Raw genomic sequence first — 20820 nt, forward strand, 5'->3', positions numbered from 1 at the left:
AGTTCTAGTATAATATACTGGAACTCCGAATATACTGAAGTTCCAGTATATTATACTCCAGTATAATTATACTGAAGTTCCAGTATAATACTGGAACTCCAGCATAATATACTGGAGTTCCAGTATAATATACCGGTCCAGCATAATATGTTGGAAGTTCATACACAGGTGCTTTAATCTCCAGTATATTATGCTGGAACTTTCCGCGTGTTGGAAATCCAACATAATATGCTAGAAGTTCATACACAGGTGCACCAATCTCTAGTATATTATGCTGGACCGGTCCGTGTTGCAGCAAAATAGTGACTATTTTTCAATAACTTTACAAACGCTGGCTATTTTTGAATTACCAGTCCGAAAACTGGCTAGCCCGTGCTATTTTTACGTTTATTACATCTGAGATTGAACGTCGCTAAGGCGTTGATTGCACTCGTGTCTCCATTTCTACAAGTTAGAATTGAGATAAATGGAGACATAATCTTTTAATTGTATTTTCTCTAAAGTGCATGTCTTTCAATTATTTGATTAGATGCATGAAGGTTATTTAAAGTGTTTTGTGACATTGAGCATGTTGGGGCGAACATATTTTGCGCGGCTAAGTTATGAAGTTATCAAATGATATGTTTACTATGTGAGATATTAAACTACCGTATGTTTTTATAATGTAACTTGGACTTCCAAAGTGATTTTTGACATATGTAACATGTTTATTCTAAAGTTTAAGAAACTTAATTTAAATAGAACAATTAATGTTAAATGAACCTTTTCATGCTTGACGCTCCATGCTTAAATGAAATTTTGTTTTTAGATAATACTATAAGCTTCTGACTTTAGTGTTCGCCTCTCTTAGTGGGGAATGGGGATGGCATTTTTTTTTACTCTAGAACCACTCGTGCAGGCGTGGATTATTTGATGTCTTACACTTAGATGCAGTTTGCGGCATTACATTTATGCGCTTGCGGCTTTTTTTACTTCGCTTTTGATGCATAGTTACCCAATTCTTATGGTATTTTCCCTAGACATGTATGTCTGTGTTGATTGTATAATTACGCATATTGTTTTAATAGTGACGTATGAATTTCAAATGTGATTATCGATAAACTACATACCAAGTTTTCTTCAAGACTTGTCTCTCCTACCAGTGGTGAGCTCCACCTCCACCAGACAGAGGCATGGTTTGATTGTTTTATATAGGTGAAAGCATCTCACTTTCATTTTACCTTACACTCTCCGGTCTCCGCGGATCTGGTGGGTTGTATGTACATAAATTAAGGGCGGATGATGCTCTGATATCCCTTGTAGCGGGAACTTATTCTGGGTATCCATTCTCTGGGAAATTGTTAAAATATATGATACGTGAATCTAAACCAAATGCATGTGTATTAGATCATGAACCATAGAATCAAATCAATTGATATCAAGCTTTAGTAGAAGAGAAGGGGGTGGAGCCAATTGCAACATCTTATAACTAATAACTATGACCTACTTCACCAACCATGATCAAGTAATTTGGCGATGACAGCAGATTAAGACAATAAATGACAACTATGAGATATAAACAATATCCTTTCAACGTGTACTGCATACAACCTCCTTTAGCAGTTTGGACTCATCTAGAGGCAACTGTGTTAATAGTGAATAAAATTATGATCTACTGAATCACCTGCACTAAAGCCCTTTACAAGTGAAAAGAAAGAGAGAGCAGTCTTTACCTAAGTTGAGGAAAGAATCATCTGCGGCTAAGTTGAATATTAAGACCCAGCACTGTACATCAGGCTCCAAAACCACGTATTAGTCCCAGCTGACAGCAATAGCTGAGATTCATCAGCATGCCAGTTCTATGGCAAAAGTGCTAGGTTTGCTCCCCAACAGCTGCACATAAAGAATTCACAGTAGTTCTGCACTTCACTTCTCTCTTTCTCCACTAGATAATACCTCAGTTCCAGCAGGTGGCTTCTCCGTACTACCAGAATTAAGATTTCTAGTGATTTGGCTCCCATCTGTTCCTGGAGGCTGTGAGGTATCACGTGGTGATCCTTCACAATCTTTTTCCACATTACTGGTGGACCCATTAGCGGGTGAAATATTTGCATTCTTTTCTTTTGACTGAACAGTATCCTTCAGAGCTTCTGATTCCACTTTGACCTCACCATTAGGTAAAGAAGGCTCAACCACATCAGCTACATCAGGTGAATCCGGGGTTTGATTGGACATTCTAATTGTATCAGAACTTTCTCGCCATTCAACCCATTCAGGAGGCTTATTGGCATCATTACCTGTGGAATCATGCAAGTCCTCAGACAAACTACAGGGTGAAGGATTATCAGTACTTGGTTTTGGCTCAGGTAGGTTAGATGTGGCGGTATCTGCCAAATCATCATCTTCATCAGCAGCTGCACCATCATTCATGCCGGGCCTAATAACATCAGTCTCTTCAGTGTTAGGGGAGGGAGAAGTAACCGAGCCAGGAGACTGATCATTAGCTATTCTGTCATCCTCGAAAGCAAACCAGTTGGAATTTGTAAAAAGTGAGCCACTGCAAAAACAATTAAAAGTATTTTGATTGATACTAAAGATACATGTAAGGGGGGACAAAAGCATTCTGAACTCGATTTTTTTCCCACCTTTCCTGATCGTCCCCCAAACGAAGTGAAGATATCACAACTTCAGCAGATTCATCATCAAAATAGACATCCTACAGGATATCAGAAGAGATTATACAAATGATATGCCTAAAGTGAGTTTTCCGTAGAATTCAGGCACAGAGGTTGCATTGACTATCCTAACCAGAATTATCACAGACAAAAAGCATAAAACACAAGCGCAAAGCACAAATGGGTTTCAGTAGAGAGAGCACTAATGGAGAAATAAAATATAAATATATAATAAAAGAAAGATTAACTATATACACAAACAACAATTATTTGTTAAAGAATTAAAAAACTATAATTAACTTAAGCATATGAAGCAAAAATCAGGTCGCTGAAGTTCAAAAATTAATTTAACGTTCTGATTAGATGTTGAGATGCAGTGTTAAGTTTGTGACTAGGTACTGATACCAAATTTCACTAATTTCTTATTCATAATCACTTAAACTCCATTCATTACATTTTATTAACAATTAATCTACTACTTGGCCAATCTACCTATATTGTCTAGTATGGCCCTCTTAAAGCCAAAGCCATGGTGATGACACATAGGCCTTAGCACCTTGGTGCCAGCATAAAAGGTTATCTATGTGAGCTGAAGCACCCATCTTGAGTATCACTAAGCTTCAGGCTTAAGAGGGCTTCATGCGAGCTTCATGACAGCATAATTGATAGGAGAAATTCCCAAAAGAGACAGTAAAGTGGAGAATATTCTTTTGAAACTTCTAGAAGGATGCACACAAGTGGCGGTTATAAGATCCAACATCTATTCAGAACTGGTATACATGCCCTTTATGAGAATTGTAAAAAGATCCATATAAATGCTCCCATCTAAGAATTTAAGGATAAAAAGGGCATAAAAACTTCATATGAGTTTATTGGGTAAAGTCATTTACAGGGCCTATTTCTTTAAGATATACTATATATTAGAAGATGTGGCAAGGTGGATATAGCAGGTAGTTAGAAAATTCTGTTAGATATTTCTACATGCAATATTATATCTCTTCATCCATTCAATCATAAATGACATGTTAACAACAACAAAAAAAAAACAGATGGGGGTCTGGGGAGGGTAGTGTGTGAGCAGACCTTACCTCTACCTAGTGAAGGTAGAGAGGTTGTTTCCAGTAGACCTTCGGCTTGAAGGTAGAGAGGTTGTTTCCAGTAGACCTTCGGCTCAGAGAACGTGAGAAGAAGAACAAGAAAAAGAAGAAGGGGAAAAAGCAGGAAAAGGAAGAGAGAAGAAAAAAGAGAAAAGGAAGCGAACAAAACATGACGTAATATAAATCTAAGAATATGAAGGGACATGAGTGTTACCAATACTACAAGTAAGAAAAGGAGAAACTATCAACTACTTACTACCCTTCTACCTTAATCCTTGACCTCCACACCTTCCTATCAAGGGTCATGTCCTCAGTAAGGTATAACAGCGTCATGTCCTGCCTAATCACCTCTCCCCAGTACTTCTTCGGCCTACCTCGACCTCTTCTCACGCCCGGCATGGCCAACCTCTCGCACCTCCTAACAGCCTAACAGGAGCATCAATGCTTCTCCTCTTAACATTCCTAAACTATCTCCGCCTCGACTCCCGCATCTTGTCCTCCACGGAGACCACTCCCACTCAGTCCCGAATAATTTCATTCCTAATCTTATCTCTCCTGGTACAACCAATCATACATCTCAATATCTCTCATCTCTGCACATGGAATTCTTGACTGGCCAACACTCAGCCCCATACAACATCGTTGATCGGACCACCACTCTATAAAAAATTTCCCTCAAGTCTAGGCGGCACATTCTTATCACATAGAATACCGGATGCGAGCCTCCATTTCATCTATCCCGTACCAATACGATGCGTGACATCCTCGTCGATTTCCCCGTTACCTTGGATAATAGACCCGAGATACATGAAACTACCCCTCTTGAGGATACAAATGACACGTTCAATTAATAAATAAATCATTATAAACTATATATGCATACATAACTAACCTTCTTTAAAGCAATCAGAAAGCTAAGTGCAATATTGGTATTTTGAAAAGCTAATAGGTGACTTCATACAGAAATAATTGGAAGTATTGCTATTGACTAAATGATAGTTCCTGCTGGCCACATTACATTAAAGGGCAGATCAGTTTTATTCTGGAAGCGGTGCAGAGGTGGCTGAATTACAAATTGACTTAAAAGGATATAAAATGAACATCACTATGCAGAATAATTACATGACAAGCAGGTAAATCAATCAAACAATCAATTATGCCTCAATAACAAAATAGTTGAACCCGCTTGAATAAATCCTCTGTATATATTTCGCTATATGCAGGACCCATTTTCATGTCCAAGAATAAAAATAGCTTCATACTTTCGCACTGTAGAGATGAAAGTGAAAATGACCCCAAAACAATTTTGAGAGCCATGCTAAAGTGGATCTGGAAGAGAGAAAGTTGGTCTTGTACAGTTGTACTCTTTCTCGAGCCTGTACACACACGTACAGAAGTATGGGAAAGATTGTATAACTAACTCATTAACTGAGCAATCACTAAAGGATTAAAATAAAACCTCGAAAGTTACCTCATCATCCCGTTCAAGTGAACCACGAGCCTGCACACAGATAAAAGGTCCTCCTTAAGTACATAGATCTGATGATAATATACTAAAGGGACATGTGCTTAAAAATCAGATATTTAAAGATTAAAAATGAAGTTGAATAAATAAAAGGTTTAAAAAGGAAAAACAGAAAAACAAAATCAAGGCTGCCCATTGTTTTGGGACTGCTTAAAAAGGTAAGAAAAAAGAAGAGAGAACTTGTATTGAATTGGACAATTCTATGCTATTAAATTAGTTAGTAAATAAGGAAGATTACCAATACTCCTAATTATGACAGAATCAGGAAGACTATTCTATGCTATTAACTGGCAAAAAATCTTTCTAGCTCACTAATTTCTGCCTTACCCTACATCTACTCTTTTGTTCATTACCATTTAACAGTTACAACATGCTGGCATGGATTCCAGGACTGTTGTCTAACCCTACTACATTTATATTGAACTGTTGATCTTATACCATTTTCAGCAGAGGCTTTATAACAGTCAAAAATGCTGCCACGGATTCTGAAACAACAGTCCCAGTGATTGATACTTGCAGATAAAACCACAAATCCTGCACTCAAATTCATTTATAGAAGATGCCAAATGGTATAGCATTTATATGATTCAAGCACATTTACTGTGCTTATTTGCTTTATCTCTGAGATCCCATATAGCAGGCAGCTCCAAGAAAGGACTGCTCTAAAAATAAGAAAATAAATTCTCCAACTACCAGTCAGTGTTCCAAGTATTCTGTCAACAATTACCTTCTTAGCTCTAAACACAGGATCCTAGCCTTTAACAGTACATGCTAAAAGAACAGAGAGAGATCAAGAAATGCACAACCATGTTGTCTTTTCATAAGGCATGAAGAGCACCTCATCAAGTTCATCATTGTTATAGATTCCATATCGGAAGGCCTGGCTTAAATTATTTGCCAGAGCTGCAACATCATAGTCTCTATCTTGATATTCATCGTCATCACTGTCCCTCATTCGGTCATGCAATGACGTGGGTCTCCTGAGAGAATTACATGAAATAAAATTTAGTACCGTGCTGGTAACAAAAATATCAAACTACAGTCATGACCATTCCAGTAAAAAGATGAAAAGTATCTTGGTATAGGAAGGATACTAATGTGTGGTAGCCACAGGTATTAGCCATTAGTAAGAAAAAGACTCTCATAATCATCAACCAAGTTTTCCTCATAACATATAAAATACTGTGGCCAACTCAAAAGAAAAGAATGGCATAACGTTTTTAAAATTCACACGAACGACCAATTGAGAAACACTCAAATCTGGGTATGGATCTCTCTTCAATCTCAGCCAGAAAAACGTGAAATGCCTCTATGGTACACAAATGCAGCATTGATGAGACATGTTCAAGATCAAAAATTTGTCACATAACATGATAGGTTGTACAGCAGATATGCAGCATTAACCAGACACATCCAAGAAGCACCATTTGTCAAATGACATGATACATAGTAATTAACAAGGAATTTGTGTTAGATCAGGCAACCTCATCAATATAGTATATACACAACCCTTGCGTGTGTGCACGCCTCTCTCTGTGCGTGCGCGCGCGCCCGCCCATGTTATCCAACTAAAGGAGAAGCCTATTTAGGCAGTTCAATTTCTGTTTATGAATATTTCAAAATCCTGGTAATGATGTAACCAACTCTTCTAGTGCAAGCTTAACATCCTAAGTGTAAACCCAGATAAAGTAGGGTTGCAGCAGGCTGACAGCCAACATAAGCTCAATTAACGATGAATCCTCACCTTATTGAATTACATGTCCAAATGGATCGAAATGAATAATGAGAACTCACCCAAACTAGCTTGGAATTGAGGTGTGTGTGTTAGTTGTTATTGTCCTAATAGTCCATATGGAATCTACTATTTCCTTATTCACGGAGTTTGAGTCTTTCTTTAGCGAACACGCTCTAACCAGCACAAAGTGATTTCCTATTCAAAAATAACTTTGAGCAGGCAAACAAGGAACACTCACCCGCAAGCCCACTGGAAGACATTTTCCATAGCATTCCGTTTTTGAAGGACGTTTGTCTGCCAATCAACCCATTCACTATTTTCCTGCCAAAAGATACTTGCATTTAGCACAGGGAATTTGCAAAAGATAATTTTTTGACAAAAGAATTTGCAGAAGTTAATGACAGAAAGGAACTGCAAAGGGCTCCTACTTAATACACGTCTGGGGCAATCAACAATGACATCTCATACTAATGCGGATAGGAAATTTGACCATATCAAATCACTAAAGTGTGACTGCATTAAATAAACCCAATCAAATAGAAGAGAAAAACTTGACACAAGTAGGTAAATTTTCTAGATAATGAGAGAAATTTTGAAATTAACCTCAACGAACCCAGGACTATTATCGACAAAAGATTTAAGTATAACTTTCTCCTAAAGGTCAATTGAAAATCACTCCATCAAAGGACAATGTAATTTCTTAGTAAGTATAGACTAAATAAATGAAGGTAATATGTTACACACATCCATAATAATGTGTTCACCATTGTGCCAATAATATGTTCATCTCTGTGCCTCTTTTACAGAGAATTTGGTTGAAATGCAGAAAAGAAGCTTTGTTAAGAATATGATTAGGTATGAGAAACAATTTTGTAGGAAAGCTAATATAACACAAAAAAAGGATTGCTCTTCAACATTTAACTCCCAAACACATAGCTTATAGTCGCATCCTCTGGATCCCATTATCTGTACCAGATTGCATTCTCTGGATGCCATTTAATGACAGCTTACAGTTGGTCAAACTTCTCCTAGCAACATCGGTACATCACCAGGAGTATGCAGTGCCTAATGCAAACAATTTATAGATCTACGCTCAGCCTTCTAGGAAAAGGTGTGACAATGAGAATGTGATATGCTAATTAAAACAGGATGATTGAAATGGAGGAACACTACGGAAGTGTTATGTGATAGAAAGTTACCTGGCAAAGCGGGAGGAAATTTTATAGAATGGTTATGAGAACACATATGTTCATATAAGATTGAATGTTAGGCTCACAAGATGAATGTCATAAATATACAAATCCTAAGATGGATGTGTGGCCATACAAGATTGGAAAAAACCTCATATGACCACAGAGTGAAAATAGCACACATAGATGATAAAATCAGAGGAAGTTGTCTAAGATGGTTTCATTGTATTGTATGTAAACCTCCATATGTACTGCAATCTAGGTGCAGCACTATGATGATTGAAGGCGCTAAAAGAGGAGGTAGACCTAAAATCATATAGAGAGAGTTGTTTCTAAAGACCGGCACTCTCTCAGAATGAATAAAGGATTCATATGAGTGATACCAACTAGTTGGATTTAAAACGTAATTGTTGTTACACTCACATTAGGTTTGGTACTTGTCAGGACTCTTTTCTTCTGAATATAGACTTTCATGTCAATGCGCATGCAGGATTTACAGAACCCCGAATTTTCCTCAAGACATTACTTAGTAAGTTAGTATTGGAACAAAATGAGCTTGAAAAAAGCAGAATGAATACTGAGGATTCATATAATCAAACCCAACTAGTTCGCAATTGAGGAGTAGTTGATTTAACATTTATACACTACCAGGTGGTATGAGTAGAGCAACGTTTGGGATGACCAAAAAAAAAAAAAATAGAAGACCCAGCAAAGTTAGAGAAGTCACTTGTTAAAACTCTATCACTCTCTCTATCCATATTAATTAGTGTCATGCTTCTTTTTTTAATTTTATGAAACAATAGTGTCATGCTTCTTATTACTTCATCTGATTGCCCCACTAACGAAGATGCAACACGTCCACTTAATGAGTCTTTTATCATGTAATCTGGATAAGTCCAGCTCGTGTAACCTTTTTAGTACCATCTTCGTACTGATTATTAATGAAAGACTTTATAGCACTATAAAAAAAAAAATCAGAATTAGCAACTGCCCAAATGGAATTTGAGATATCTCTATTTATCAAAAAGCAAAAATCAGCTACTCTAAGCGCAAACATCTCTATTTCATGTGTGGCTGAATAGCACAGTAAAACAGGATAGATGGATCAAATTGGAAGAATTACATGACAAATACAAAGAAGTGATAACACATAAAACCAGAGATCTCAAACACCTGCAGACGCGACTGTATGCCATTATTGTTGTTCCTTAGTTGAACAAGTTTGTTAGCTATTCGTGTCACATGCCCAATATTTCCAATCCTGGGTGGGGATCTCTCTTCAACAGAGGCCGTTGGCTGCATCCACGTTAAAAAAAACCCAATGACTGAATGCTTCAAAGTCTATAGCCCAAAATTTAGAAGAAGAATAACAAAATAGGGAAGTAAAAATTAAGAACTCTATACTAAACATGCTAAGAATTAGATGAAACACCTAGAAGTTTGATTATACTACCTTGGTTGGATCAGCAGCAAGCGTTGAGTTCTTCTCTGCCTCGAGAATTTTCCCGACAAGATTACAGTCACTAAGAAGATGTTCAACAAATTGAACATTCTTGCTCTCCAAGCACGATACTATTATTGTCTCAACATGATGATGCAAAAAGTTGTTGTACGGATACCTAGATTCAGTACCAAGTAACAAAAAACAGATGCCTAGACTCAATACCACATAACAGGAATCAGAAGGTTATTGATAACATAGTAACATAGTAATTGTAAGGAAAACTTACTCGAAAAATAATTCTAGGATGCGTTTAACAGCACCAAGACAGATCAACTCCTTTTCAGCAGCTTCACTGCTAACACTCACCAAGACTGAAACAAACTCTATAATCTGAAATTCCCAGTTGTTTGAAATCAAAACTTGAGGAATTAAAGCCCTATATATCACCCAGCATAACTTTAAAACACAGGACAAATGGAGCGGGGCTGCTTCTTCTCGTTTGTTGTTCAGACAGAAGAAAAACAAGACTCTAGAAGTTTAGTCTATGTCATATATGTAAGCAATAGCATAACAGAAACACTAGAGATTGTGAGAGAGAATATATATATATATATATATATATATATATATATATAGAGAGAGAGAGAGAGAGAGAGAGACTATAAAGACAATACAGACAGACTCAGCAAAACTACAACACGCACGTAAAATTGCGGCTACTTTAATGCGCAAGTTAAACATTCATCTGCAAAATTCTAAATCCCTGAAAATTGATTGCTAGAAACAAAACATGAAGGATAATATTACATTTTCTTTAAGACCAAGTGGACCATAAAAATATTGATAACGTTGTATGACATAGATAGATATGAAGGGCTTGTTTATCAAAAGAAAAGGTTAGGGATAATGCATAATTAACTCCCAAACTAGCCCTCATTTGCCAATTACAGACATAAACTTTGTGGGGGTCCTATTACCTCTTATCCTTGATCGAACTGTATCTCATACCATCCTGAGAGGTTTATACCCAAATGAGAAAATCGGGGTGTAATACACGTGCTGCCACATGTAGTTTTTACCTTTTTGTCTTCCTTTTTTCTCTTTGTTTTCCTTTTTTTTGCTACACTTTCATCTTCGCCGTCTCAAAACACAAAATCCTCAACTTTCACCTCTCAAATCAACAAATAACATGCAGGAAAAAACTGATTAATCACTAAAAAAAAAACCAAAAAAAAATCCTAGCACTAATTCTTGCAACTTATTTTTTGGAGCAATAAAGATCTCTTCTAAAAGCATCATATAAAAGGTCCCATTAGATGGGTGTAGGATGTGGTTTTTGGGTGAAGTCTGCCAGGTATATGTGTGGGGTTGTTTCTATGAGTGGTGAAGCGAGTGACTTTTGGTAAGACGGTCTGCAAAGTTTTTTCCTGATGGGATCCGTGAAAGATTCGTTTGCTATGGCTCAAATAAGGAACTTTTACTGAGATAAAAAAGAAGGATTTTTGATAAAATGGAGGGAAAATGGTTGATAGAGTGCACAAAAAGTGTAGTGGAGCTTGATCGACCAAAAATGGAGTTTCCCGCCCATGAGAGCGTTTTTTCCTAATGCATCTCACGCATTCTAAGAGAGTATAATCACTCCATGCTATGTCAGCAAAAAGGGTGTAATATTTCTACTTCAGAATAGTCTTAGGTGGGGGGAGGGGGGCCCCCACAAAGTTTAAGCGTGTGCAGGGCAAAAGGAGACTAGTTGAGGGGGTGCTGATGTATTATTCCAAAAAATAAACCCCGATATAAAACTCCCAATTACTAAAAAAAGGAATAAACATGTGAATACCATTTTCATTCCCGCATAAAAAAATATCAGCACAATGTATTCAAGAATTGTGTTGCGCTTAAAGCCTCGACAGACCTTGCCGTTTTTCTACACTTTTAGTCTTTGACATTACTGGCCTTTAAGTTAGATCAGAAGTACGATTAGATTATATCCATTTCTAAAATCAAATTTCCAAGACAGATATTCAATAACTACCTTCAGACGATGCTTCCCAAGAGGTGGATGTAAGCTTCCATATGTTGTTGGCAAGACATTATCCTCTGATGAAATATCCAAAAGCTTCAGTAAATCACCTGCATAAAAAAACAATGATAAAAATTATTCCACTTGAATCACAAGTCACAACATACAAGTTAAAATACAAATCTAATGCATACTGGAAAAATATTGAACCTAGAAAACTTGTACACCATAATGCATTTATCTCAAAATCAATATCCCCAATAAAATTAAGACTTATCCAGCGGAAAGCAAAACGAAGTACAAGAGGCAGCAGAGAAACAACTATAATATCAAATGGATCTCCAATTAATTTGGATGTAAAAGGTTACAGTTGAGGATGATACGATCAAACCAGTGTACCACCTACCTTTTTCGATGATAAGGGCCACCCTACTCACAATTGCATGTGGCATATCCAACTACATCAGACTAAAGAGCAATAATGCACATACGTACAGATATCTCGAAGATCACATACACAACTCATAAAGAGAACCTAGAATCCAAACGTCGTGTATAAAGAAAAGGTCGAATGGATTTATATTGATCAAGTACTATGAAATCAGGATACCATGTACATCCTAAACTCCATTGTTTTTTTCTATTTCTCCAGAATCCAACTTTGCTGAATTACTATTTCATTCCTTGTTAACCACACTTTGTACATCTATCCTTCAATCATCACTAAAATAAACCAACATATTCCTTTTACAAGTGAAGTCAAAACACCTACTGAAATTTGATGCAAATCAACTCCCTTCAATTTGACCAAACTGTCACAGGCTCTCTTAAGCACATAGGCAACCCCTCCCACACAATAAGACTCCTAAAATGCTTCCACCTCTCCCCTACAACATTCAGTCTAACAGTTGCTACAAATGGAGACTCTGGGAAACATTAGAGCAAAGAAGGCACCACAAAATTTTGTTTCAAAGTGAACTTATCACCGACTGGAGAAGAGACAACGAATTGTGCAGGGTTAAATCTAGGAGTGGTATGACTAGGAAAAGCTGTCTCCTACATATCAAAGGTCAAATGTGTTGAGCACAGTAACACAGCCTAAAATCACTATTCAACAAGATTAAAATAATTCCAAAAATCCTCTATATTAAAGGGGGGAGGTGGGACTTTGAAAGGGAGGATGCACAAAAACATTTGTCTACCAATAGATATGCTCAGAAGACAACGAGGTAATCCTTACCTAAGCTTCCCAACATCCCTTCCACAGTCTCAGGATACGCACTTGCTCCAGAACACTGCATTGACTGGCGACCGTACATGTAATACGTTCCTGCTGATAGCCTCTTGGGGTCTAACAACGATATGCATACAGATAACAAGTTAACCAAAACGGATTTTGGTCGCGAGTCCTCCAGAGCATGACGGAACAACCTCCCAATGAAACTGTGAAACATCATATAATAAAATATCTGTTTGTTAGATCCGTGAAAATACAGCAATATCACCGGTTCAATCAGAAACCAGAGTTAATAAAGGTCCGGAATACTAAAACACCTTGGGCTGGAGATTTTGGCAGCTATCCCAGGGGGAGCGTATCGAGTAATGGCACACAACGTTTCTGCTGCATTAGCATGCACTTCCGGGCAATCCTGCAATTTCAGAGCATCCCATTACCATAATAACCTACACCAGCAATTACAAGCTTTGTAGTGTACCAAGTCACTGGTTAATAGATGAATGCTAGACAATCATTATTTGATACGCCCATCTAACAGTGTCCAACGAGGGCATTATGTTGAACATATTACATCGATGAATTATAAACTTTACCAGTCAGCTGTCAGTCCCAACTCCCACGATGAATTATAAACTTTACCAGTCAGCTGTCAGTCCCAACTCCCACCCCCAACCCCTTGATGCCATCGCAAATATCAGCAGGAATCCACTAATTATCTTAGTTCCACAAGCCAGGTTTGATATCAGAACATAGAAATAGTGTAATGACATGGCAAAACGGAAGTGTTATTAAATTAATCCAGCAAAGTGACATACTGATGAGCTAAACTTATCCACGATCATCTCCAGCACATCTGTATCTTCCAACCACTGCATGGAATCCGCGAAGTTGCTATACAAATGTTCATCAGTGCCAATTAGGCGAATTAACACCTAAAAATAAAAGGCATTAGGACTTCCATATTTAAATCAAGCCAAACAACCAAAACATGCCTTTAACTATTTCAAAAACTATAAACCTCCATGATGGATGTAATTCCAATGAGATCAACCAACTTCTTGATAATATCTTGATAAGCCTACAAGAGAATACACCATTATCATTAGCATGGTGCTTGAATTTCTAATGAAAACATTAAGAGAGTAGAAATCAACCTCTCGCAATTGTACAAGGGAAAATAATGTTTTCTACAAATCGCCAGACTATTGACATTAAATACAGAGACAAATTATTGGTAGGCCATACCAGTTAGTCATATTATCCGATTTTTTTCTTTCAACAAATTATTCATCTTTCTCTACACCGGAAACTGGCATCTTAAACTAAAGAAGATACAGACAAAATAAGTCACAGCAGATGAACACCCTCCATCGTCTTAAAGAACATTAAATATTAGATTGGAGACAAAATGGGAGCAAGGTTTCATTGATACATCCATAGCCCATCTTTACTGCAACTGATATAACATCCAATAATTTCCTATGTGTGTGTGTATTCCATACTGCAAATCAAAGATTATCACCTCCAAGTACATCAATTATGAGTAGCTAATAAGAAGCAGTAGACTTACATGCACATACTTCATAAATGGTGTAGTCTTCCGCAGCAACAGACATATGACAACCTAAAATAAGAATCCTGGGCATCAATCCAGTGCAGAAACTAATAATCTGATAATAACAGCTCACAGAAGGAAGAAACCTTAAAAATATGAAGACATTTCCAAAATAATTTACATGCAGCATTGTTTTCGTCAAAATTCCAACGGGCTCTTACAATGACTAGCCTAACATGCAACTAGCAAAATGATAGCAACTAGACAGAATAAACTTGAAAAATAATACCCCCTCCACCCCATGTTGTTTGATGTAGTTCGGATTTCGAGAGTCAAACTTCTCAATTTTGATCGGGAATTTGGACATAGAATCTTTAAGCTTTTTGAAATAAAATTCACACAGTTAGAAACTAAATACAAAGTACTATAAGTCACAAAAATTAATAATTAAAATATTTAAAAGGCATATGAAAAAATAATGGTCAAAGAAAAATTCGTTTGACTCTCGAAATCCGAACTGCATCAAATAATTGGGACGGAGGGAGTAGTTTTTTAAGAAAAAGTTGTTTTAGAGAATTGATGAAATTTTCAACGGAGGGAGTAGTCTTTTAAGAAAAAGTTGTTTTAGAGGATTGATGAAATTTTCAAACATTTTTTTTTTTTATAAGGTAAGATTTTATTTTATTAAAAGGTACCAAGATGGTACAAAATTACAAACATCCAAACTAATACAACAAAGCAACTACATTCCTCCTAGCTCCTCTAAAAAATTCATATATCGTTCCATATTTACCATTACATGTCTTTTACACCAGAAATACAAGTTTAATAAGCATCTGTTTTTAATCATGGATACATGCTGCCTTTCCCCTTCAAAGCAAATCCTGTTTCTTTCCAACCATATTGTCCAGAACACACACAGAGGAATTGTTCTCCATACTATCTGTTGACTCTTTGCCACTTTTTGTTGTTGCCATGTCTCCAACAAACTCTTTACACTGGAAGGCATTGCCCACTTGACATCATATATATTTAGGAAGAGCTCCCAGCACTGCTTTGCCACTTTGCAATGGATGATTAGAGTCCACTTTGCAAGGAACCTTCCTTTGCTGCAATCCAACCAAAACAGGCTACTTTAATAGGTGCTTTTGACTTCCATATTGCTTTCCATGGCCAATTTGACTGATAAAGCCTTTGTTGTTTTTGTAACAAGCTATAACAACTGCTGACTGTGAAAATACCATCATTACTTGCTGCCCAGATTAATGAGTCTCTCCTATTTTCCTCCAATTTAACATTATCCAATAACTGCATCAATTGGGAAAATTCATCAACTTCCCAGTCATTGAGGCCCCTCCTGAAGATTAGCTGCCAGCCAGTGCTTGGATAGAAGTCTGACACTCTTCCATTTTTGTTAATAAACCAGGAAACTTTGATCTAAGACTTCCATTTTCCAACCACATATCAGACCAAAACAGGGTATTATTACCATTTCCAAGTTTCAGTTTCACAAACTGACTATATTCATTCCAAAGATTACTAATTGTGCTCCAAGCTCCCCCTTTTGAAGAAGATTGAATTGAACGAGGAGCCCACATGTCCTTCATACCATACTTGGCATCTATCACCTTTTTCCATAATCTATTCCCATCATAATTATATCTCCACAGCCATTTAAATAAAAGAGATTTGTTATGCATCTTTAGATTCCTCACTCCTAATCCCCCTCCTTTCTTTTCAAACATTTGATGTTTCAAAGGTTAAAATACGGCATGCCAACAGAAAAGTTGTCAGCTGCCGAACATATAAACCACTTGCCTTCCAGTTATATATGTTTAGACTTTAGAAAAGTAAACAAAAGGAATATATAGCTAAGTGAAGCATGACGTAGCATGGTCAGCTAAGAAATTCACACTAACGTAACTAGTGGACAACGATGAAATACCTTGCTGAAGTAACCAGCCAGCAGAGTACTATGTGCATGCTCAGGTTCCAAGAATGAGAATAGCAGATTCATTAGCTGAGATCCAAAATGAGAAAGCCAATACAAATAAACAATATTCAAGGACCTAAGCATAGAACAAAGGCATAAAGATATATGACAAAAGTAAGAGTCCATACCTCGTCGTCCTCAACCAAAGTTTTGAGAATTATGTCCACCTCGCATGTAAAAATTTCACAAGCAATAAAAGGAAACCTATGGCACAAGTCGAACAACAAATCTTTTAATACACGCACTTGGGTTAATGAAGAAAGAGAACTCATATTCTCGTCAAAAGAAACATCCAGCGCCTACAACATATGAAATGCAAATACTTTTCCAACCACGGACGGACACTCACTTAAAAGTTCGTCTCTTCTCAGCATCTTCTGGAGCCTCTTCCACTATGTACCTGACAAGTTGTTCAACTTGAGCTCTTTCGCGCAGACTGCCAGAAAGAAAAACATAATAAATCAGTTCCTTCCATGGAATGACTTTTAGATCCTGCAACAACACAAAATATTGTGCAGACTGCAGAGATGGCATCACCCCCACCCCCCCACCCCCAAACAACAACAAACAAACAAACAAAAAAAAGGAATCTATGCAGCACAGTTTATTCAATGCACTCCTAAATTTTTCGTAGTCCTAATTACGCCATGGACTTGGGTATTTGATAGCCTTTACGCCTCTGAGCGCTAACACGACAAAGAGCATGGATACACTCTCTTCCAGGCGCATGGGAGTGAAGAGAATTGAAAAAATCAGCTTCTGGATAGGTTATTTTTCAACTGTGAATTGCCACATACATATGCAAAGTGTAATTTCTTCTTGCATTTTCTTAATATACAATGCATATTTTACCCCAAGTTTGTTTTCCTTTTTATTTCTTGTTTAAATGCAATGGATATTGAACCAACAGTGTATATCTTCGTTTTGAGCTAAATCCTGGAACTCCATTACTTTTAGCCAAATAAAAAAGTTCTAGCCAAAATAATGGAGTTCCAACTGTCTGTTTCTTTTTATTTCATGTAAAAAGCTTGGCTGCATTATTTTAAGCCAAATAAAGTGTTTTAGCCTAAATAATGAAGTTCCAGCCAAATTTTTTACAAATTTGACCTGAAAAAGACGATCCGAATTTAAAAATGTAAAAACATATATTTAACTTTTAAAGAATGCCAAGTTGATAAAAAATCCACGTGGCAAGCCAGGTCTCTCACATCATTGGGCTGAGGTCGCCCAGGAAGTAAAGGCTATAAAATAGCCAAGTCCTGGGGTAATTAGGATTATAAAAAGTTTAGGTGTGCACTAAATAAATTGTGCGAAGTTCAGGGGGTAGTTAGGTATTCTGCCTTAAATCTATGATGAAATCTGATTCACTAACAAACCAGAAATACAAAAGTTAACCATTTGTTCTTACTAAATCCAAACTAGCTTATTTTTAAACTGCAATAACACTGCAAATGGCATGACATGCATCAACACCAGAGTCCCTCATCTGAACCTCACCATTTGGAATACAGCAGCAAATCCTAGACTTATTTTTTTGTGATAAAAGATATTTACTTTAAATGGACTTTCCACAGAACATCAATGGTAGAGAGATACTTTGTAGTTTGTACATCATATCCAACATAAATATAACTTAATGTTATCACAGCTTCTGCCAAGCATACCAATAACGCCAAGAAGAAACACGAGTGAATAAGGTGCTTACAAATTAATAAGACGTCCATTAAGAGCTTTACATTCTTGAATTATTTCATCCTCGTCCAAGAGCTCATCCAGTGCAAAATTTTCCTTATCCAAAATTGTCTCCACCTGAAAAAAGTACAGCATATCTAATTAGTATACACATTATTTCTTGAGAAACATCATTAGTTGAATACCCCACACAATGCTTGGAGTAAGCAATGTTGAAAGTCAAGAGAATTAATGCACTCACATTAAATTTGAGTAGAAGAATATTTTCAAATATTTTTTGATAAAGAAAAATATGCTGAATATTCCAAAGGAAAAACTGCAGAACATTTTCATATTCCATTAAAAATTATGTAAAACATTCCACTTTATTTTTCCATTGAGGCCGGACATAAGAATGTGCTCGAGAGATAGTTGTCATATGTTCGCTGCCTACCTACTGTTTTGATAACACTAGCAAGATCCAGCTAAGGTAAAGAACATTGTCCTTTCCACAGAAAAACTCCTATACATGGAGCCACTGTTCCATTGCTCTATGATTTAAGTCAATCTAACACTCAGTCTCTTTCAGACGCAAAACTAAGATAATGAGAATAGCAACAAGTAAACAGGGAACCCCAAATTATAAACTTCCACTAGAAATTCAGTCCAAAAAAGTACTCTACTCTAAACGTCCCAAAACAATTACATTATCACAATTCTGAATTCCAAATAGAGAGTGCTACCACACAACATACATAACACGCAATTCAATATAGACCCAATACAATTCCAATCGATAAACACTTTGGATAGTAAAGAAAACATTCAAATCGTTCCCAAACATTTCACTACAGTAAAAGAAAATGATAATAATAGGCTTACTGGAGAAGCAGTGGAGAGACCAGCCATACGCCAGAACATGGCCATTTAAGAGCGGACCCAGATGAAATTGTCAACAGCTTGGATCTAGGGAGAAAGAAGCCCTAGAATTGGAAGCAGAAAAAGGGAAGCAGAGTCTTTGGTTAGCTTCTCATGCACCAAGATTTCGAGAGGATCGGATTCGGTTTAGTTGTTATCATCATCAAGTTGAAAGGAATTGCTACTTACGGTAGGAATAGCCATTTTCCTTGCTGTTTTTTTTTTTTTGGGACCTTGGGGAAAAAAAGAAGCCACAAAATAATATAATATATATATATAAAATAAATAAAAGAGCAACTTGGTTTTTATATTTTTCAGATTTTCTTTTTTTTTTGTACTTATCTTTTTGAGGTTATGTTCGGTAAATTGTATCGAGTTAACGCTTGATTTAATGTATAAAAAAATAGTACATGTTCATAATTCTGACATACGTGGTTGGAGCAATATGGATCCAAAATTTTAATGAAGAGATACACAATAGTTGGTAATCACTATTAAAAATTGACAAGTCAATTTGTTATAATATCTGGATTATATTATACATAAAATTGATGAATAATATCATAAGAAGTAATTTCTCTATCTTAAAAGCAAGTAGAAACAATTTGTGCCTTCTAAATCCTACCTCTTTAAACTATCTTTAACAATATCATCTTCCTTTTTAAAAATTTATTTCTAGAATTAATCTAAGTGTTACCTTAAGAAAAAATAATTTAGCTTGACAAAAGTAAAAGAATAATATATGGGTTCTCATTGTTGACCGTGGAGTTGATTTGCCTGTTGGAATATGTGAATAGATTCTCTTTTTGCTAACAATGTTGATGGTTTTATGACTACTATGTTATTCATGATGCAATTAATAAAATAATAATCCAAGGATTAAAATTACAGCTTATAGATTATATAATTTATTATTTTTAAATATCAATTACGTACTTATGACTTATGACACTTGTTTTTGAAGTTTGAGATAACACCTTTCTATATTTGGAAACAAGAGATCTCGTGAACTATTTTTTCATGCCATTTTCCGAAGATTGAGTAATTTTCAATTAATTTTTTTTCTGGGTTCAGATGGATTTAACTACTTTTTTTTTTCCTGCTTGATATTCCTTCTTTTTGGTACATTTAAAAGACTAGAGAAATTTACTTAAATCTCTCGTAAGTTACATTGCTTGAATCAGCCAAGAGCAGAAACTCCATTTCCTTTAGCACCAACTCCCGGATTATTATAGCTTCTTCATTAATATTATTCCTACTAGTCATTCGCATGTGTATCCTATACTAATTAGTTTAAATATTTTTAAAATATTATAATAAATGTAAGAGAAGTTACACGGAAATTAAAGAGAACAAATGCAAGCTCGAACTGATGACCGTGAGCCTATTCAATCGATATTTATTATTATACTGAAAAAATTGCTATCAAATGAATTTCAAAAGTTATAGTTTCGATGACTTCGATTATGCAATTCTTATAATATATCAAATAATCATATGGATGGTAATTCTTCTTTTTAATATGTTAACAACACATAATTTAAAATGTCGGCTATGGTTGTAAATATTTTTCTCTAAAAGTTTTTGCCTTCCTCAATAAATTGTTGTAATAGTGTTTTGTAGAAGCTATATACAAAAATTCATTCATAACACCTTCCTTGGGATGTCTAATAGATCATCGTCAATCTCATGGTATATACCTACACAAAAGTAGCAGTTATTTGTGATATAGATAATAGTTGTTCAAATATTTAATTGATGTATATAAATCAAAACACACA

The 20820-nt window shown here is 36.1% G+C and overlaps 1 protein-coding gene across 3 annotated transcripts; it reads right to left on the bottom strand.

The window, feature by feature from the left end:
- Positions 1-1526: 1526 nt before the first annotated feature.
- LOC107780696 (uncharacterized) lies at positions 1527-19279 on the bottom strand. Of its 3 annotated transcripts, XR_012701480.1 has the most exons (21): positions 19004-19279; positions 18156-18259; positions 16800-16886; positions 16579-16654; positions 16403-16477; positions 14473-14526; positions 13921-13980; positions 13718-13834; positions 13220-13314; positions 12906-13108; positions 11678-11775; positions 9932-10035; positions 9655-9820; positions 9375-9497; positions 7250-7332; positions 6115-6256; positions 5223-5252; positions 5014-5127; positions 3743-3818; positions 2625-2695; positions 1527-2536 (listed from the first exon to the last, which is right to left on the bottom strand). XR_012701480.1 is itself a non-coding variant. In XM_016601266.2 (20 exons), exons 1-20 carry the CDS (start codon positions 19046-19048, stop codon positions 1906-1908), a joined length of 2478 nt encoding a protein of 825 aa, XP_016456752.1. In that variant the 5' UTR covers positions 19049-19279; the 3' UTR covers positions 1527-1905. The 3 variants fall into 3 exon arrangements, 2 of the variants coding, with proteins under 2 accessions (XP_016456752.1, XP_016456753.1); XM_016601266.2 differs by lacking the exon at positions 3743-3818; XM_016601267.2 differs by lacking the exons at positions 3743-3818; positions 5014-5127.
- Between the last annotated feature and the right edge of the window lie 1541 nt (positions 19280-20820).

This window comes from Nicotiana tabacum, chromosome 17, assembly GCF_000715075.1.
Source record: "Nicotiana tabacum cultivar K326 chromosome 17, ASM71507v2, whole genome shotgun sequence".
Classification (NCBI taxonomy): Eukaryota; Viridiplantae; Streptophyta; class Magnoliopsida; order Solanales; family Solanaceae; genus Nicotiana; species Nicotiana tabacum.